Source organism: Scomber japonicus, chromosome 17 (assembly GCF_027409825.1).
Source record: "Scomber japonicus isolate fScoJap1 chromosome 17, fScoJap1.pri, whole genome shotgun sequence".
NCBI classification, from domain to species: Eukaryota; Metazoa; Chordata; class Actinopteri; order Scombriformes; family Scombridae; genus Scomber; species Scomber japonicus.
In genome coordinates this window covers 20,705,186-20,724,015 of record NC_070594.1, presented here as the reverse complement: position 1 = coordinate 20,724,015, position 18,830 = coordinate 20,705,186, and the positions used below count along the sequence as shown (strand labels likewise).

At 38.1% G+C, this 18,830-nt stretch overlaps 2 protein-coding genes across 4 annotated transcripts in view; both read right to left on the bottom strand.

The window, feature by feature from the left end:
- ezrb (ezrin b) overlaps positions 1-7,818 on the bottom strand; it is a 28,637-nt gene extending 20,819 nt beyond the window's left edge. For 2 of the 3 annotated variants that reach the window (XM_053336639.1, XM_053336642.1), the window contains exon 1: positions 5,957-6,151. In XM_053336639.1, the coding sequence (XP_053192614.1) occupies positions 5,957-5,968 (12 nt within the window). In that variant the 5' untranslated portion in view covers positions 5,969-6,151. Of the gene's footprint in view, positions 1-5,956; positions 6,152-7,717 lie in introns of those variants that run through there. The other variant, XM_053336640.1, reaches the window with a different exon arrangement.
- Positions 7,819-10,826: 3,008 nt separating this feature from the next.
- rsph3 (radial spoke head 3) lies at positions 10,827-13,773 on the bottom strand. The gene is made up of 8 exons (XM_053336713.1): positions 13,639-13,773; positions 13,022-13,103; positions 12,800-12,941; positions 12,558-12,703; positions 12,238-12,441; positions 11,557-11,719; positions 11,269-11,355; positions 10,827-10,885 (listed from the first exon to the last, which is right to left on the bottom strand). Exons 1-8 carry the CDS (start codon positions 13,746-13,748, stop codon positions 10,827-10,829), a joined length of 993 nt encoding a protein of 330 aa, XP_053192688.1. The 5' UTR covers positions 13,749-13,773.
- Positions 13,774-18,830: the final 5,057 nt, after the last annotated feature.

The following is an 18,830-nucleotide window of genomic DNA, read 5'->3' as shown; positions in this document are numbered from 1 at the left end:
CAGGAAAAACAAGAGAGAAAGCAGTTCAAAACATGACCGGAGCTACAGTACAGTGGAGCACAGAGAGGTTCTCATAGGTAAGAACCAATACGGGGAAGAGCGTGGCAAACTGCAGAGCGCTGCTTTCATGTGTATGTGTGTTGGTGTGTGTATAGTAGGAGGGGGGTGTATTTGCAGAGTAAACACACAGGACTCTGTGTTTATCTCTGCTTTCTCAAAGACAGATGTGCTGATTGAGGACATTTCTTCTAAAAGATCTTATGTGTTTAAGTATAACATTTAGTGTTGGCTGTAAGTTTTAAATTTAAGAAATCATGAATGTTTGGGTTACTCATTCTCCTGCATACACGATTAGAAGTGGCATAATTCCACATATAATTCACCAAGCTAATACAAGGCTCTATGAATGTTGTTCTGAAATCATAAATGGGAGGACAAGAGGACTAAAATAAGGCAGATACTTCAGTCATTCCCTCCCATTCACAGAAGAAAGGCATGTCTTTCAGTTCACTGGTTAATGATTGATCAGAATGACCTGTGCATACAAAAAAAAACGGTGGTCTATCTAACTGAAACCTGCTTCATGAACAGAGAATTTCATGTCCACTTGAAGAGATCCACCAAAGGGATTAATGCGTAATTTCAAAACCATTACAAATAGCATGACTGGTGCGCTCCACAGAATAATGAGAACTGACGTCAACTGCCGGTTATAATGGAGAGACACAATATTCTGTATTGTAGATTCAACAAGTAATCAGCAAATGGCATCTGAATTTCACACAAAGGCCATGTAACAATGCACACATATTTACAATGGCTGCTTTGAGGTAATGCACATACTAAATCTCTCTTCTGTGGGCATAATGTCAAATGGCGCTGGTATTTGCGGGGGTTATGAAAAGACACGGACCCTCCAAGTATTGTGGTTGAACTTATTAAGGCCCAATGAAAACTATACAAAGAGTTTCGTGGACACAGTACACAGAACCCTCCAGTGACATCTTTCATCTCCAGTCCATTGTGAACGTTGCAGAGCCTCGGCAGTGAACAAATTCAATGACGCCCACTGGAAAAGGGATGTCTGGGCTGCAGCAGTGACTGGTCTGGTGACTCATGGCTCCACAGATTCTTCTGAAGCTACACAGGCTGAGCAACTAACAAGCAGACTTAAATCCTGCAAAGAAGGCAAATCCAATCACAGCGTTGGATGGCAAACGCCTCTGCAGAGTGTTGTCCAGGATACTCTAAGAACACAGTAGTCTAGACAGTGGATATTCAGGGATGCCCCATTTTTTTATCCATGTGTCTGCTGCTATCAATTACAGTTAGATTAGAGTTGACCAACTTATTGCTAATTTGACTCACTCAGATCTGTGACAAGGGAAACTTTTGCTTTACCAACAAAATCAAAGTGATGTTGTACGCAGCCCCACAAACGGTTTGTAACTCTGCCCCATGATGGCACATGTGCACACAATTTGAATCAACCATCCAACAGAGCAACTTACTCCAGCTTCAAGTCAGAGCAAAAAAAGCAAGGGAAAGGAGGGGGATTTACTTTGCACTGCAAAACAAAGATCCCCTTTCAGCTGCAGTGGCCCCAGCAGTCCCTTCGCTATCATCGTCTGCATCCTAGAGGAGCCAGATTACCAAAAAAAAGCAGCAGAAGTGATCAGAAATTGGCCTCATCAGCGAGACCTCACTTGTTTAAAAACGATTCTGTGATTTTGGAAGCCTATCTCAATATCACTGTCTAAGTTTATAGCAACCTTCTGTAGAAAAACACTCCCTGACCAGCAGAGAATGGAATATGTGAATATGTGTATGGAGCAGACAAGCCAACAGAAACCACTGAGTGAGTGATATCTGATCTCAAAGTTAGTCCTCCAACGGTAACTCACAATAAACTGAGGCCATTCAGAGCGGTAAAGAAAACATGACACATATGCTAAAAATACACTGGGCAGGGACCCAGAGTTCCACAATGTGCAACTTTAGTCAGAGGAAAGTACAGGCGTCTGTATTAACCGTATGATTCCCAGATTCACAAGTCATTACTGTACTAACTGATTCAATCATTTTGCCTACAGCAGCATTAGTTTCCTGACAGATTTGAACACTTTCAAAAGGAAGCCACAAAGCTTTGGTAACCAATAAACAATGATAACGAGCAACATCAGCTCTATGGCAACAACAACCATGCAGCAGAAACACTATATTTTAAACAAGATGAGATACAATCAGGCAAAGAAGATTTCTTAACCCCTCAGAGGTTAAGGAGTTGCTCTGAGGAGGTGGTCATCACCTCAAGTAGTTAAACTGTAAAAGAGGTTTCACTGCATCGATTCTTCATTGAGGACCTTTCAATATTTAACCTTGTGCATAGTTTGCATAGCTTTACAAGAGTTTTTGCAATGGGAGTCGCCATGGGGACCCTACTGAAATGGTCCAAGAGCAATATAACCATAAATGACCACTACTATTGGGAGTCTAGTGCGACAGTACAACAAGAATGGAGAAAACAGACCCGATGTTTCTTTCATTAAAAGCTTCAGAAAGTGATACCAGAGCTGCAACTCAAAATTATTATCAAAAGGTGAGGACTTCAAATGTCTTGTTTTGTCCAATTTAAAACTCAAATATTCAGTTTGCAATGATATAAAACATAAAAAAACAGGATATCGTCACACCGGAGTCTGGAATGAGACAATGTTTTGCGTTTTTACTTGAAAAATGACAAGCAATTAATCAATTCGAAAAATAGCTGCTATATCTTTTTCTTTTCTATGATTGACTAATCAATTAATCAGCTTGACATTTCTGCTTTTAGTAACTTATCTTTTAAGTGGATTTTTATAGTCCAAATCAACATTAAACTTAAGTAATTGAAGAACTATGGCTAAAGGACTTCTGACCATTTCTCAATGGGTAAATCAGGACTAGGAGGGCGTTCCAGGCATGATTGAGTTATCAATTATTCAGATAAACAAATACTAACAATAGGACTGGACATAAAGAGGAAACACCCATCCATGTTGATCTCAGCCACTCCTTGTATGGTTTGTGTCACGGGTTGTGACCGCGAGGAAACAGGATTTTGGGAGAGTCTAGGAGCTCTGTCGCTTACTTCTGACAATGTGTCATTCAGATAAATGAAGCGTGAGTCACAGAAGTGCCAATACTGGAGCTTCCACACTGCTCCTCAAATCTGAATCAACATCCTACCGTTGGGTGTCTTCTTTGTTCCAAACACACAACGTTGGAAAGTTTGATATCCTTTCAAGTATCTGAGCTGTAATAATTCAGACTGCCTGTAGGCTTCCGTGCTCTTTAGCATGTTAGCATACACCTTGATTTGCTTTTGAGAGTGACAATAGTGAATAGTTCCCACAACTTCACATTAAAACAAAACACATTGATGGCTGTACTACAGCTGTCTAAAGTAAGACAATGTTTGAGGGTGTTGTGACAGTAAACATTTGGTTATACTGGGAGGAGATTTGCATTTTATTAGATAACAACTGCCAGTGAAAATGACAGAAGGGGTAAGGAAAGAGATACATGGGGTGTGGATGCAGGGTCTGGGCTCAAATCCAGGATATCATGTATATTTTACAGACAATAATAACTGAAGTAATTATATATAATAAATTTAAATAAATCAGTGTTACCATTATAAATAAGAGCAATATGAGACTAAAATCACTTTTTCTGAGTTTTAACCCTGAGCATACTTTCTGGACAAAAACAAGACCAGCAGACCTAGTTTTCCAAGGTAAGGCTCAACTTTATTTATTGTTTATCTCTAATCCAGAGTAATATGACATTAAAAAGGAGATTGTACTACATGAGGCTTATCTGTAGCTTTTGGTGATGATGCTTGACACTCCCAACATCCCACTATTCCACCCTCCCTCAACCGCAATACTGTCTGTTTCCAGCTACAAGCTCGAGCCAATGAGACTCTCCCAACCAGTAATCTAATTTCACACTTTGTCAGGAAGTCAAAATATAAACCCTTATTTACATATTTCACCACTTCTAAAAGTGAAACTCAGCATTTTAGGGATTAATCTGAGAGTATGAAGCTTTATGGAGCGAACAGCATCAAAGGAACAACTTCATTAAAATAGACTTAGTGTCCCGTTCATATTGCTCATGGTATGTTGGAAAGGCTGGCCCAGTCACGACAAGGCCACATATTGAACAGTTAGCGGGATCAAATTAAAATCGGTGGCTTGAGAGCTTTTGATATCATGGAAAAGAAAACAGTCTGACATTATCATCCAAAAAAGGCTGTTTTGTGGCAACCGCTGCAGCTATCAGTCAGTGATGATGTCATTTCCACGGCGATGCTCATGACAACCCTGAGGCCAGTCTAAACAAACCAACAACACACTTGATGATGCTGGCCAGAGCTTTAGTCACTGTCATTATAACACACTGCACTGTTCAGCAGCAACCTGTCTGTCATGAGCTGACCACTGTTCTGGCAGCTGTTCCTCATTCTGTTTCTGTCTTCTTTTTAAACTAAAATCTATCCAAGTTTGATCCGGTTTTAGATTTGAAACTGAATGTGTTGTTGTTACTATATGTTTCAGAGCTGCAACATCATTTTTTTGAGAAATAAAAGGTCATATTTTCTGGTTTATTTAATTGCTCTATGATGAATTGAATTGCTAATTGTCAATTGGGACAAAAGAAGACATTTGAGGATGTCACCTTGTGCTTCGGGTGACCGTGATTGCCATTTTTTTCACTATTTTCTGACATTTTATAGACCAGACAACTAGAGTAATGATCAACCAATTAATCAATAATTTAAATATATGTTAGCTGCAGTCCTAGTAGGTTTCAATTTACCTGCTTTTATAAAGAACAGAACATACAGAAAAGTATGACATGAAGCGAGATGTAGATATACCTCATGAGTTTAGTTCAGTAGTGCTTTTTCATTAAAAATGGAAATATACTTCAGTGATACATCCATGTCTAGCAAATTTCCATCACGTTTTCCTTCATACTCTAAAATATAAACATGTTATTATATGCCTAGTATAAATTTCCAAACAGTAAGCTGAGGGAGGCACATGAGCCATGTGCGACTGAGCTCTATGTAATAACTGGGGTGGGGCAAAGGGAGTAAGGAGAACTTGAAGGCATAAACCAGGGCAACTAAATCAAACATAATGACTGCTTAGCTTTATTGCTTTTATAATGATGGAAAGTAAATGAAATCAAAGTTTCATAAACTCACCTAAATGACTCTGGGCACACAACTTAAAGCCTCAGCCAATATCTCAGCTATGAAAATAACTTCTAAAAACTGAGAAAATATTCATCACAGTCTCCCAAAGATACAGCCCCCCCCCCCCCCCACCCCCACCCACCCCCGGATATGAGGGGAGCATGTGATCTGAGTGGTGTTCCCCTTTTAACACTGGACCTACAGATGAGTTTCTATGACATAATCTTCAACCCAGTGAAGAATGACTTCGTTCAGTAAGTGACTCAGTGTATGAAGTCTCAAAGTTGCTGCTTGAGTTCAATCACCAAAAGTTAAGAAGAAGTCAAATGTAACAATCTGTTACTCTCATCAAGTAAATTGGGATTGTTTTCTCCAAATTATCCATTAAATAGTTTTAGATCATAAACTATAACAAGTCCATTTTAAATAACATTTTTAAAGCTTTCACTCATTTTTGACATTTTATTAATATGCTTATATTCACTGTAGCAGATACTTACAGTAACAGTTCACATACAACCTATAAAGACTCATAATCTATTATAATTTAAGATAATGGAATAAAAGGTATGACATCTCTTCCTAAAATAGAAAACTAGACTGAATTTAGGAAGCTCAGTTCTCCATTAAAGTTGCGTGTCATGCTTGTTTGAATACCTATAAAGCAGTGAGTGAAAATATCAATAAAGCAATGGATCTACTTACCGCTTTGGGCATTTTTCTGTCCTTTTCCTGGCTCTGTGCGAGGAGCTGCTGTTATTAAGAAAAGTGTTTCCAGAGAAGAGACAGACCTGTGCTCCGTGTGGTTGTGACTGATCTCACTGTACCTTCCTGAAAAGAGAGAAAGAGGAGAAACGAGTTTGAGCTTCTTCGGCGTTACTTAAGCCCGGCTGAGAGGCGACAGTCATCAGGATGAATCACCAGAAGTCAACAAGCTGTCAGCAGCCACAGACACCGCACAGGAAGTCACAGAGTCTCAGCTTTAAAATAAGAGCACAAGTCCTGCCAAGACTCAGCCTTATTTTAACCTCAACTAACCTCCAACTAACCTCAGCTGACTGGAACTTTAACCTCAAAACAACAACTTTCAACTTTCTGCTAGAGCTGCAACAATTAGGCTCGCCAATTAATCAATTAGTTGTTCAGCCCATGAATCAAACTACATATATAAAGTCCAAATGATCTGTTTCCACCTTCTCAGATATGAACATTTGCTGGTTTCTACAACAGTAAACTGACAAAAGAAAACATTTCAGGACACGTTCTTGGATTTTATGACCAAATAAAATAAATAAATTACTCATGAATTGGTATATTAATTGATAATGAAAATATGATGATTATTATTTTGATAAATGTATTAAGTCTTAAAACAATACCATAAATACAGTGTAAAAAGTTTTATGGGGTATACGATTGTATAAAACATAGAAAAGAAGCAAATTCTCACATTAGAGAAGCGAGCAGCAGATAATGTTTAATATTTTTGATTGCTATATAATTGAATTTATGTTCTACTGAATTTGTGCTTAATAAGGGGTAATATAGTAATCATTACAACACAAAAACTAACAGTGAGATCACAGTGCTTCTACAGTGTGTATTTGCAATAAAAGAAACCGTGTATAAGCTTCACATGGCCTGTGAAATGAAATGAAAGTCATTTTGCATCCCCCAAATTCCAGCCTGTTACTCAATAATGACTTTATTCTGAAGTTGAACATCGGAAGTCGTGCAGTTTTATTCTACCTTGACACTATTGAAACGCGCAAGCAGCAGGCAGGTTAAATATGCCTCACCCACTGGCCACGATAAAGTTAAAGTACCCACCCTTCTTTCTTTTAGCTGCTTCTTTTAATTCCACTGTTTGCTGACACACTCACACCCCATTTAGATCAACAGGATTCATTCACACTTCTGTTTCTCTTTTTATCTTCGCTATGAAGAGGACAGAAACATGTTGCTTTACAATACTGATAACCATCAATAGTCAGCCACACTGTTACATTCTCAGGTTATATTCTCAGTGTAAGAAAAAGCAGCAGAGTGAGTATTTGATCCACTGTAGACTTGCGTGTGTGTGTGTGTGTGTGTGTATATGTGTGTGTGTGTTATGGGTGAACTAGGAAACACACCCACAACAGGGAAATGATTTCCTTAGAAAACGAGAAATTCCACCTCTGCGCTTTTCAAACCGCACTGACAGCGATTTGTCATAATAAAACAAATGGTACAGGAGTCTTTAAGTCAGGCTGTCATTATGTTGCAACCTTTTGTTGCCGGCGGCGCAGGAGCTTCATCTTCATCCTCACTATAATCCCTCAGACACCTGTTGTGAGATTTGCTCCCTTTGTGCAGAGCAGCAGAAAGTGCGAGGAAAAGTATGTTTTATATGAATCTCGTTGTTGTTCATGTTAAGTTTCGGTCAGTACATCAAACAGCTGATCCACCTTATCAGAGTCTTACCGGAGCTGAGGAGCTTTAAAGATGAGCTGATGATCGTACGGCAGTCTGAAGCTCGCAGCCGCAGATTCCCCCTCCCTCTGTTCAGCCAGGCGCAATATGGCGCTCATCCATCCCACTGTGGCGCACGGAGGAGCCAGCCTGTTCCTGCTGTCACCGGTAGGCTGCAGGAGCGCTGGTTTACACCCAGGGTCCTGTAGACCTCCTTTGGACTTTGAGGGGCCTCCCCGCAAAACCAGCAGTGGTTTCATTATCTCTAAGGGGTCTGTCCCCTCCTACAGTTTTGAAATCTCATCAGATTTAACTGAAAATGATGTTAAAATTTGTTGGCATGGAACCCTAAAGTCACCATGATGGTATAGGAACCCATAAAGCTAAAAGGCCATTACAATGTGGTTGATATAATGGTGACAGAACACACTAATAAAGGTTATGGATTGTGTTTTTTTTAAAACTTTTTCTGTAATTATGTTTTGTGTAACTCTGTCGTGATTTGGCCAGGGCTTTGACATATGACTAGCAGTATGTAGCCCACTGTGTCCCAATGACATACTTTAACTGGGTCAAATTTCACCAACCACACTGTAATAATCACAGCTTCAGTTTCTATACACTCAGAAGCTTAATATTTCATGCTACTAACTAAATACGATTTTAATTAATCTCCTATTATCATTATTTCTATTATATCTGTATGCACATTTTTTTTAAATGTATTTCCATTTTTGTGTTGTTTAAAAACAACTATAAGGGATATTCACGTACAATTAGTGACACACCATTACATAACATAACATTCAACAACAGCACACAGGCCTATAGCCTACAATAACACAAATATGTATTATCTTAATTACGTCCATGAATCACCTTTAAAATCACATTTTGTCAATATTTTTTATAACATGAAAAACGTACTAAATGAATAATAATATAAGTAGATGAGCTCAGTGAAGCTTCCTCTCTCTACTGTGTACAGCCTGAGGTTTCATCTGTGATCACAGTTGCATCACATCAGTAACTTTTTTATTGCTCTGTAGTCCTCTGGGGAAATGTGCGTCATCGCGCTGAACTACAGGAAGTGCTGCCAGGCGGGAGGGGAGGCGTTATAGGTGAGCTGACCAATAGGCTGACAGGATTAAAATAGACCCGTATATATCGGAGGTTAGACCTATTCTCACCATAATACGAAACCAAACAGTGATGTGACTGTGCTGCCATGCACCTTGGACTACTTTCTGACTCATAGGCTTCATCAGTCACTAACATCACTTAATCACTTCCAGCAGTATTTGAGTCTATGTATTAAAAGTAACATCTGTTTTTAGTTTTAGAAGTAAATCAGGTGGTTATTTTGAACTTGATTTAACAAAGAAAACCAAACTAAAATAAGAAAAAAGGATAAAGAATGAAATATTAATAAATACAGAAGAATGAATAAATAACTTTTTTATGGTACGGTGAGATGAATTTACTCTGTTTGAGCAATGCAAAACATTCTTCAATTTGCCTGTTGAACTGTTAGCAGAGAAAAGCCCAATGCAAATAGATAAATTCACAGGAAGGCACTCTAAAAATGTTCTTGTAACCAGCTGCACACGCACACCTGCTCTGTGACTGATAACGAATGCAATTTTTTTTTTGTGTGAATACAATGTGGTGGGTTGGTAGGAAGGCAGGAACTTACTTGTGATAAGTGGTGAGTGGTGCATGCCTGAAAGAAAAAGACTGTTTTCACTGGTGACCATTAAAATGAGGCGGATGATAAAGACTTCAGAAAACAAAGTCTTTTTAAATCTGTCACATATAACATTAAAGAACAGCCAAAGTTCAGTGTTGAACATGAACATCAGATCTTCCTTTAGCAGCAAGGTTTAAGGTTAATGATTTGGCAAATTGTTGGTTTAGGCTACAGAACATCATATTTTTATACCAGTTTTATTGGATTTTCCACATTGTAACTTGGTGCTGCTATCATTGCTAGACATTTAGTCAACGAAGAATGGTTCAGAACATTGCCACATCTCATATTATGACTGGACTAAACTAGCCATAAAATTTCTGCTTATACTGCATTCCCTCATGTGTAACTGTTAAAATGTGTTAATAATGTGACTCCTCGGGCTCTGTGGGCCTCAGCTGTAGTGCAGGTCCTCCTCATCCCTCCCTTTTGCCTGATATCAGACAGAACTATCAACTCATTACGCTGCATTTCCAGAATCAACAGAATCAGTCAACTCAACTCTGTGGAGCAGGCTGATTGAAACATCTGGACCCAGACAACCCTCTCATAGTGAATCACCTTTGATTAATAGTGAATCTGAGGAACTTCAGCCAATCGTAGTTTATCTTAGGGTATGTAAGGCCAGAGAAGCTGTACCTCTGGGCCTCAAGGCAAGGTTTTTGTGTTGTGAGCTGATTTAGTCATTATCTCTTCTATGCCAGGTTAATGACAGAAAGTAGTGGCAAAGTTACTGCATACTGGAAGGTCTGTAGGAGAGGGCTGCCATTTGGTTCATTTTGTTTTGTTTTGTGTGCGAGTGTGTATGTGTGTGTGCGAGTGTGTGTGTGTGTGTGTGTGTGTGCGAGTGTGTGTGTGTGTGTGTGTGTGTGTGCATGTGTGTGTGCATTATGTCTTCTGAAATCCAACAAACTGACTCCTCATATTCTTCATCTAGTTTTATGTTACTGCCCTCTCCACTAAACCACTGCTGAAGCCCCCTCCTTATTGAAATCATGCTTTATAACACCAAGAATGAAACTTCAAACTAAATGAAATCTTGTAATGTAATTTAATAATTATGTAATATACATGAATAATAATATAATATGTAATGTACAAGAATAGGCACAAATGTGTGTAAAAATAAAAGCTGTATTGTGATCAGATAATAATTATTTACATAATTTGAAGTGTTACTGTAATTGCAAAGATTATCCCTGAATGATGCTCCATAGAGATAATAAACTAACAAGCACTAGTATTATGTTGTGGAAGAATCTGTAAAAAAAAAAAACATTTCTTTTTAAAAATATTTTTTATTTTTATGACCTTGAACCTGTCACAATGAATCAATGCTACAGGATCTTTCCACACATCAGATGTGGTTGGCTAAGACTGCTGGTCTTTGAAGAGCTCCAGCCTGTTCTGCACGACATCGTAGACAATGGCTGAAACAGACAGACAGTGAGTATGTTTCAGTGTCTACAATGTGTTTGACATATGTGACCTGTGCAATGCTTAAAAAGAACCACTAGATGGCCCTCCAACAACATCTATGACCTGATGACCTGATCTAAGGGTTTGTGAAATGTGTTTTAGCTACTTGAGCCTAGAACATGTTGATTAACTCCAATAAGTTACAACAACATTATATAAATTAAAGTTACAGTAGAGAGCCTTTTCAGTTGACCCACATCTGGAAATTCTGCCTTCATTTTTTTTTCAGTTTTTATTCACATAATATAAGGCTTTTCTTCTCTTTCTTTTGTGTTTAAATGTACACCAAAGTCACTTTAAAACGATATATATAAATATATATTGAAAATCTTACTGTCCAGCAGCTCTCTTGCTGTGAATCTCTTCTCCAAACTGTTGTTAACCTCAGACATCAGCCAAGGGAAGAAATTAGTCTCAATATCTGGAAATCAGAACCACATATGTCACATCAGATTAAACACTCAAGTGAAAACATTCATGCACAAAGTATCAATGGACTCTTATATTCTCTTATATCTTATGAATAGGAAATGTCACTACGTGCAGCAGAGTGCAGCGATGCCCTCATGTGTCAAAAAAGGGGAGCTGACTTTGAGTAAATTCACAGTAATGCAATACAGACCTTTCTCCACAGGGTCATAAAAGTAGCCGTGGCTCCTCAGTGAGGTAAAGACTGCTGGAAGAAGTTCAGCCAAGTACTTCTGCGTGTACGCCCGGGCAGCTATTTTCTCTGCAGTCTCTTTTTCTTTCTTCAGTACCTCCTTCTGTTGGGCAGTTCTACGCTCCTGTAGTCAAAAAACACAAAGACAAAATATGTGCTCAGCAACACAGACAGAGGCAGATTTTCAAAAACTGATCATTTCTTGTTAAAGCACAGAAAAAAAGCATTTTCTAGAACATAAATGTGTATTTCACTGATAGTTGTGTATCCATGGAAACATAAGCAAACAGCATGCTGTTAAATTCGAATGGTAGACTTTCTATAACGCAGCCCAACAGAGAAATCGTGAATGCAGGCTCTCTCTTATAGAATAACAATGGCTGTTTTAACATTGTCAGATAACAGTGTGACCCACTGAATAATAAAAATATAAATCTGATTAAAAAAATAGGTTTTCAGCAGCCTGGTTCCTGACCTCAGAATCGCTGCTCACATCTTGAATGAATGAAGAAGTGAAAGGAAGTGGCTTTTCAGTCTCCTTATCATGCTAGATTTTCAAGGCCTGACTGCTGAATCTTTTCCAAGCCTGTTGTTTTAATGGCAGCACCACTTAAAGTCTCAGCTTTTCTTTAAGCTATATACCTTTTCCTCACTGTGGCGCCTTTCTTGCTCCTGTAGCCGCTGCACCTCCGCCAGCTCAGCATTTCGGAGCTCTTCGAAGGCCCTCTGCTGGGCTCTAAGACTGGCCAGCTCCTCCTCCTCCATCACTTCCAGCAGCGACTGCTCAATCGTCTTACCCACCAGGACCTCCAACACTGGCTGCACCTCCATGTCAAAGTCAAACAACTGCAGAGGACAATTGTAGAGAGTTAGGTTACCTGTCATCTTGAAACGTAATTAGAGTAATATTTAGGCTTTTTAGTGTATAAAGTGTGGCCTGAGCTACCTTTTGGGGCACCTACCTCTCCTTCCTCTATTTGTGTTTGGACATCTTTGCCAGACTTAGCAGGTATGAATAGTGGAGTTGCTGGTCTGTCCAGGAAAGCATCAGTCTGGCACTCAATATCTGTAGCTACAATGACGTCGCTCAGTTCTTCCAGATAAAGGTCTGAAAATGAGGCACAGAGAAGAAAAATATGCACCTCTGCTGTCCAGTAGTGCATTTGAATTGAATATTCTGCAGAGGTGAGGAAAAGTGTTTGACCTGTTTGGACATCAATGTGTTTCCTGCCCTCCAGGGCCTCGGGAGTCCTGGGTTTGAACTGCTCCATGGCCCGTTTACGAGCCATGGCTCTCCTCCTGATCTCTTGCTGTCTGTGTATTTCAGCTGGGTCTGGTTGGGCCGTCTGTCAGAGATGAATGTTAATACACATGATCAGATTAAGTGCTCAAAATTAAGGCAAACCTACAAGAGATTCATACTTACAGTTGGTATGATGTGTTGAGCGTACGTGTTTCCTCTGACAACACGTCGATCATACATAATGTTTCCATAATGACCCTGTGCCCTACATTGTCAAGACAAAACACAGTGCCATCATGCAGCCAGCTCATTAGTAGTTGACATTTGTTAGCTTCAAAGGGGATTCACCCATGCATGCTGTGCTGATATTTCATAGTTGAATAATATAGCATTTGAGATATTTTATAAGGCATTTCCTGTCTTGTAACACAGTAGTGAAAGAAGTACTGTGAAAATTTAATAAAAGTAGTGATCACAATGCTTGATTGTGAGTAAAAGCTCTGCATTCAGAATTGTATTTCAGTAATCAAAAAGCATCAAAAGCAAAAGTCTTCTAAATGCAAACTGTTCCTTTTCAAAGCGTTATTTTATGATGCAGAGTATAATATATTTTTATGAATGCATTCATATGTGACTATATAGTCCTAGCTAATTGTAACTACTGACTACAAACACAGCCGAGTTTCATCATAGAATGTATCATATTTCATAAACTGATCTTAACATGAAAAGTATGACTGTAACTCTTGGAGCTATCTAACAGCTAGCACATAAAGTATTAGCACCAAACGTAACGTTACTGTTCTGTTGGAGGCTCTCTGTATTTGGAGCGGTTCTCCACCGGCCTGGGCCGACTTGAAAAGGTGTAAGCTCCGTTTGGATCTCTCTGGTTGTGCGAAACAAAAGCCATAACTTAGCTACAAACTACAGGAAGCCTACAGATACTGAGGTATCGATGCAAATTAAGATAGCGCAACAAACCGTTGTAGCAACCGTATCCAGGAAGTGGAGTGTAACAGCCGTTACGTCACCTCCCTTAGAGACGATTCAGGCCTAAAACTAATTTATTGTTAATGTGATGATTGTGATGGGTTTTGTAGTCACACATGTCACAAATGTCACCCAATATTATCTATTTTACTTCATGATTTCATATATTATTCTGAATTCTTAAAAAGAAATCTCTTCAAACCAGAATATTCTATATAAATTTAATTCACGGTGTTTTTTGGGCTGTTGTGAAATAGAATACTTTTGTTGTATGTTACGATAAACAATGAGAGAGATACAGCCTGCTTTTACCATTATTTCAACCACTACTAAAATGACTACAGTTGTTATATTATGATGATGCTACTGCTGCTACTACTATTATGCTACTGACTAATTGTAGACTATACTATTACTAGGCCTACTACTTTGCTTTTACTGTGTTATTACACATCTCATGAGCTCTGAGTTTGACGTGCTGATGTAAGACCACTTCCTGTACAGAGAAGTCAAAAGGTGACAGTCAACTTTATGCTGCATTTCAAGTATTCATTTATGAGTATCATAAAGACTTAATAAAATGTGAAGGTCATTTTTGACTCAGTTTTATGTGTTCTGACTTAAATTAATATTCATTAATATAGTAATATATATTAATATATTAATAGACTATGGTAGTGAAGTGCCACTATGAAGTATATTTTGTGGTTTGTGGTATAGTTTTGCCATCTGCTTCTACCCCTTTTGCTTTTGTTTTTGGTGTATCTAAATAGTACACATGCATAACAAAATGTTCACATGAAAACACATTTGTTTTGCTCACACGCAGGCTTGTTAATGTGGGCGGCATGAGACATTTAGTAAAGGAAAGCAGAAACTCATCTCATCATACTGTTAACCACAAGGAGAAAAGTGCTAGAGGAAAGTAGGGCACCGGATTTTTACAGTGAAATGTAATTATAAGGACAAAGGTGAGAGATCTGTGTTAAAAGTGATGACTTAAGAGGCACATTTGGTCTTTTTAAAACATTTTCTATGTAAGAGATTTCATGACAAAGTAACATTGTGAAAATAATTTTATTCACAATACAAACAGCCAAATAAACCATTACTACCACAACAACAACAACGACTACTACTACTACTAAGATGATTGTGCCACAGTTTTGCATATGTAACCAACAAAACAAAGAATTATTATATAATATTTCCATGAAAACAACAACACAAACAGCCAAATATAGCTGGAGAGGGCCATGCTGGAGTGACGTCATGTGTTTTTGATCTCTTTTAAAAAGGAATAATAAATATCTGCTCGGATGAGTGCGGCGGTTTCTCTCTCGTAAAGGGTTCAGATTTGCTCTTGTCTTTGCACATTATATTGTTTATGCTTCAGCTGTCAAAAAACATTATGCATTATTAAAAGGTAATCTGTTTAGTTTGCCACTTTGTTAGCCTCGTCTCATTAGTGTTGACTGGCAGCCCTGAGATTATGCAACAAGCACTGCATAATGCCACACATTGATCTACAGTGCAATAATGTACTCTCACATTTTTTAGACACGTAGCCTCGTTTCCCTTTCACAAACACAATCCACAAATCTATCACTATATTTGTAACATATTATTTAAAATGATTGTCAAGAAGGAACTGTTACTCTCTGCTTTAGTTGAAAGCCTTCCTCAGCATGTCATCATGTTGTACATGCTCAGCAGTTCAAGAACAGCAGGTGGTAACTTCTGCAGTTAGGAAACTAGGTGGTAATTAAATCAAATCACATCCAATTGAGGGTATGAGCTGTGTGTGAAACAGTAATGCATATATACAGGAAGTAGTAAGAAGCAAAGAGGTAATGGCTAGTTAGATGTTGTGCATGCAACATAATCATTTCAAAATGTACAATGGTACAGGGAATCCAATCAGAAATATGAGAGTGGGCAACACATGGGAAAACCAAAGAAACAACCTTGTTAACAAAGGCAACAGAAAGGATGGCTGCTCATGAGCATGTGCAACAAGCTGACACCAGCTCATTGGAAGGAAAGAAAAAAAAAGTCACTGACAAAACATTCAGGGCAGGTTGTAGCCCTGGCTTTTGCTTGCAGGAAGCATTTCTACATGTTCACCTCAGGTTTTGAAACTTTGACCATGTTTAGCATAGATATCTGACATCATAACAGTATATAAAAAACATAAAAAACATAATATGTGCCCTTTAAGATCATGTTTTCAAAAGAGGCCCATAGAAGAAATAATTACAGAGATAAGATATAGCAAACAACAAAAAAGTGATCATAGTCACAAGACTGAAACTCTATTCCAGGCCAATATCAGAAAGAAAACTAAACAGTTATCAGAATTCACCCACTCCTTGCTTCCCTCTGTCAGTCCATGCTTTGTCTGGTCTACCATTATGTGGCTATTATCATGTTGTCCATACTATAACTGCACAAATGTATCTAGCTGAAACCATGTTTTTATTGTGCCAGAGCATGTATTGTGTTTTATGTCTGTTTATTGAATGCTTCTGCTGTGCATGTTTAAATTAGTGCCTTCAATAATAATACCGTACTGTCTCACATAGCGTATATAAGAACATTCATATTGTGTATTGTGGTTGTATGTGTTCCATGTTTTGAGTAGTACAATCAAGTTAAATCATGTTTTGTTTCTTATTTTTACTCCTATCATCTACACTTTACAGATTTGGCATCTCTGTGGCCAGGTGGTTTCAGATGCTGAATGTGTCAAGCGTATCATACCTCGTCTTTTTTCCCTCATTTCCTGTCACCTCTCTACTGCCACTGTCACTGTATAAAATCATCAACACCAGAAAAAGAGAGTTTACATAAACGATATCTGATGATCTATATACAGTGCACAGTTAATGCAATGCAGTAACTTGCAACAGTATACGAAACAGTTGCTCAGTGTTGACTAACTACAATAATTGAATGCTACTTGCACATTAAAAATCTAATAATATAATATTCTGCATTATTATTATTATTGTGTGCCTCTGTATTTATCTTTTACTGGCCCTTTATGAAGCTCAACAGTTCAGCTTCTATCTCTAGCAGGCAGTGTTAGCTCCTGTCTCCTTCCTAATAAGCCCACTCTGTTCTGATTGTTCAGCTTTCTAAAAGCCTGTCTATCAGAGTTGTGATAAATTACCACTGATGCAAATTTAACATTTCCTGGTTTCCATCTTATATCATATATAGCTTATTATATTAAAAACTTTGAAGAATTTAAAGGAAATGAAATGTGTTCCTCTGTCCTGCTGCCCTGCTGTGTAACAGAGTTACTTGGCTTGGGTTGACTACTCCTAAAACAATGGAAAAACAACATAATGTTAGTGGAGTGGAGCAGTGAACTGGCATGCTGTGTGGCAAGCAGATGACCATAAAGAGAAATCTGTCAAGAGCCGGCTCAGACTGAAAGTAGAAAAAAACTGTTGGAAACCGAGCATTCAAAGCGGTCTGAAGCCGGTGCTTTTTGCTTAGGTTACATACATTTATCTTATTGTTTGACACTTTGACCATGTTTAATATAGTATGAATAACCAACATTGTTACATTATATATTTAACTGAAAATAGACTGAAAATAAGGAAAAGCATAATAGGTCCCTTTTAAATAACCCAGTGACCCCATCTTTACAAGCCTTTGAATTTATTAAATGAATCATATATGGTGCAAAGTATTGGAAGTTCAGCATTTACGTGATGTTTTTGGATTATTTTGAGGCTGTAGTAGTTGTTGTTTTTGATACCAATGAATCACTGTGCCAAATCTCTATATGACATCGTCCAATTCACTAGGTAGTCTCTTCTCTATTATTAAATACACCGCTGACATGGGAGTCACTATCCACTTCATTATATGTACTGTGGCATCAGTTCACCACATGCACCATTGACAAGTACTTAATACAGTCTTGCTTTCATATTCAATGGGAAGTCTCAATGAGCTGAGCAGTAACAATGCTTAATGATAATGAATAGTCAAAACAGCTCAAGCATAGCTGTTCCTTAGTTGCTTGTTAATGAATACATGCCCTGCTTAAAGGGAGGATTTCAGTGGAGTATATACTGAAAATAAATGAATATTGATTCCCAAAGGAAATCAATATACAGTATGTGCCTGTATTGTAAGACTTTTGTTTGTTAAAACTAGACCTGAAACAATAATTCACTGGTTTTAGCAGCTCAAACATAAATATGTGTTGCTCTGTTTAAATATATATGGTACTTTGACTGTCGGAGAAAACAAGCTATTTGAAAATATTATATTACATTTTTGGAGGTTGCAATGATCATTTCTTGAGCCAAGGTAACACTGGGGTAATAAGGATTGTAATGTTGCTCTGTCAGTCAGTCTGTTCACCTCTTTGGTCCAGACTGAAATATCTCAACTACTCTTGAATGGCATTGTAACATTGCTGCTTGCTGTTAAAGAGTCACGCAAAAAGTAGTTGCTGGGTAGTTCAGTGTTAACCATATAGCCCTGGGTTAACAATGAGTGTGTGAAGAGGGGCAAAATAATCCTGGCATACTTTAGCTCTGGGCTCAGAATATGCATTGTGAAAGGTCCTATAGATTACAAACAGATAGATATAGATATGATTATTTTTTGCAAAGATTAATAACCTGAAAACTGTGTATGTGTGGTAACTTCAGTGGTAACATTAAAAAAAGATCAAAATGCTTACTGCTGACTGGGTGTTACTTTCCAGTACTTCCTACTTATGATATAAATAATTGTGAGAGTTCACGTTTATTTTCATGCTTCATACTAGAGTTTGCAAATGTGACTGTTTTATATGAGTGTGAGAGATGGTGTGACATGTCCATGCAATCGGTACATATACATACATATCTTTCATGCCAGTTAAACTCTCTAGTTGTTTTTTTAGGCTTGTGGTGGTGTTGAATTACAAGTTTTACAATCTCTCTGTTTTGTGTTTCCATTGTACATAAAAATAGAGAGTATAGAGTTT

Coding starts and splice junctions, on each gene's coding strand:
- rsph3 (XM_053336713.1), bottom strand. CDS start 13,748: ATGGCTTTTGTTTCGCACAACCAGAGAGATCCAAACGGAGCTTACACC. Junction 12,942..13,021: donor CTCAACACATCATACCAACT/GTAAGTATGAAT, acceptor CATCTCTGACAG/ACGGCCCAACCAGACCCAGC. Junction 12,704..12,799: donor ACACATTGATGTCCAAACAG/GTCAAACACTTT, acceptor CCTCATTTTCAG/ACCTTTATCTGGAAGAACTG.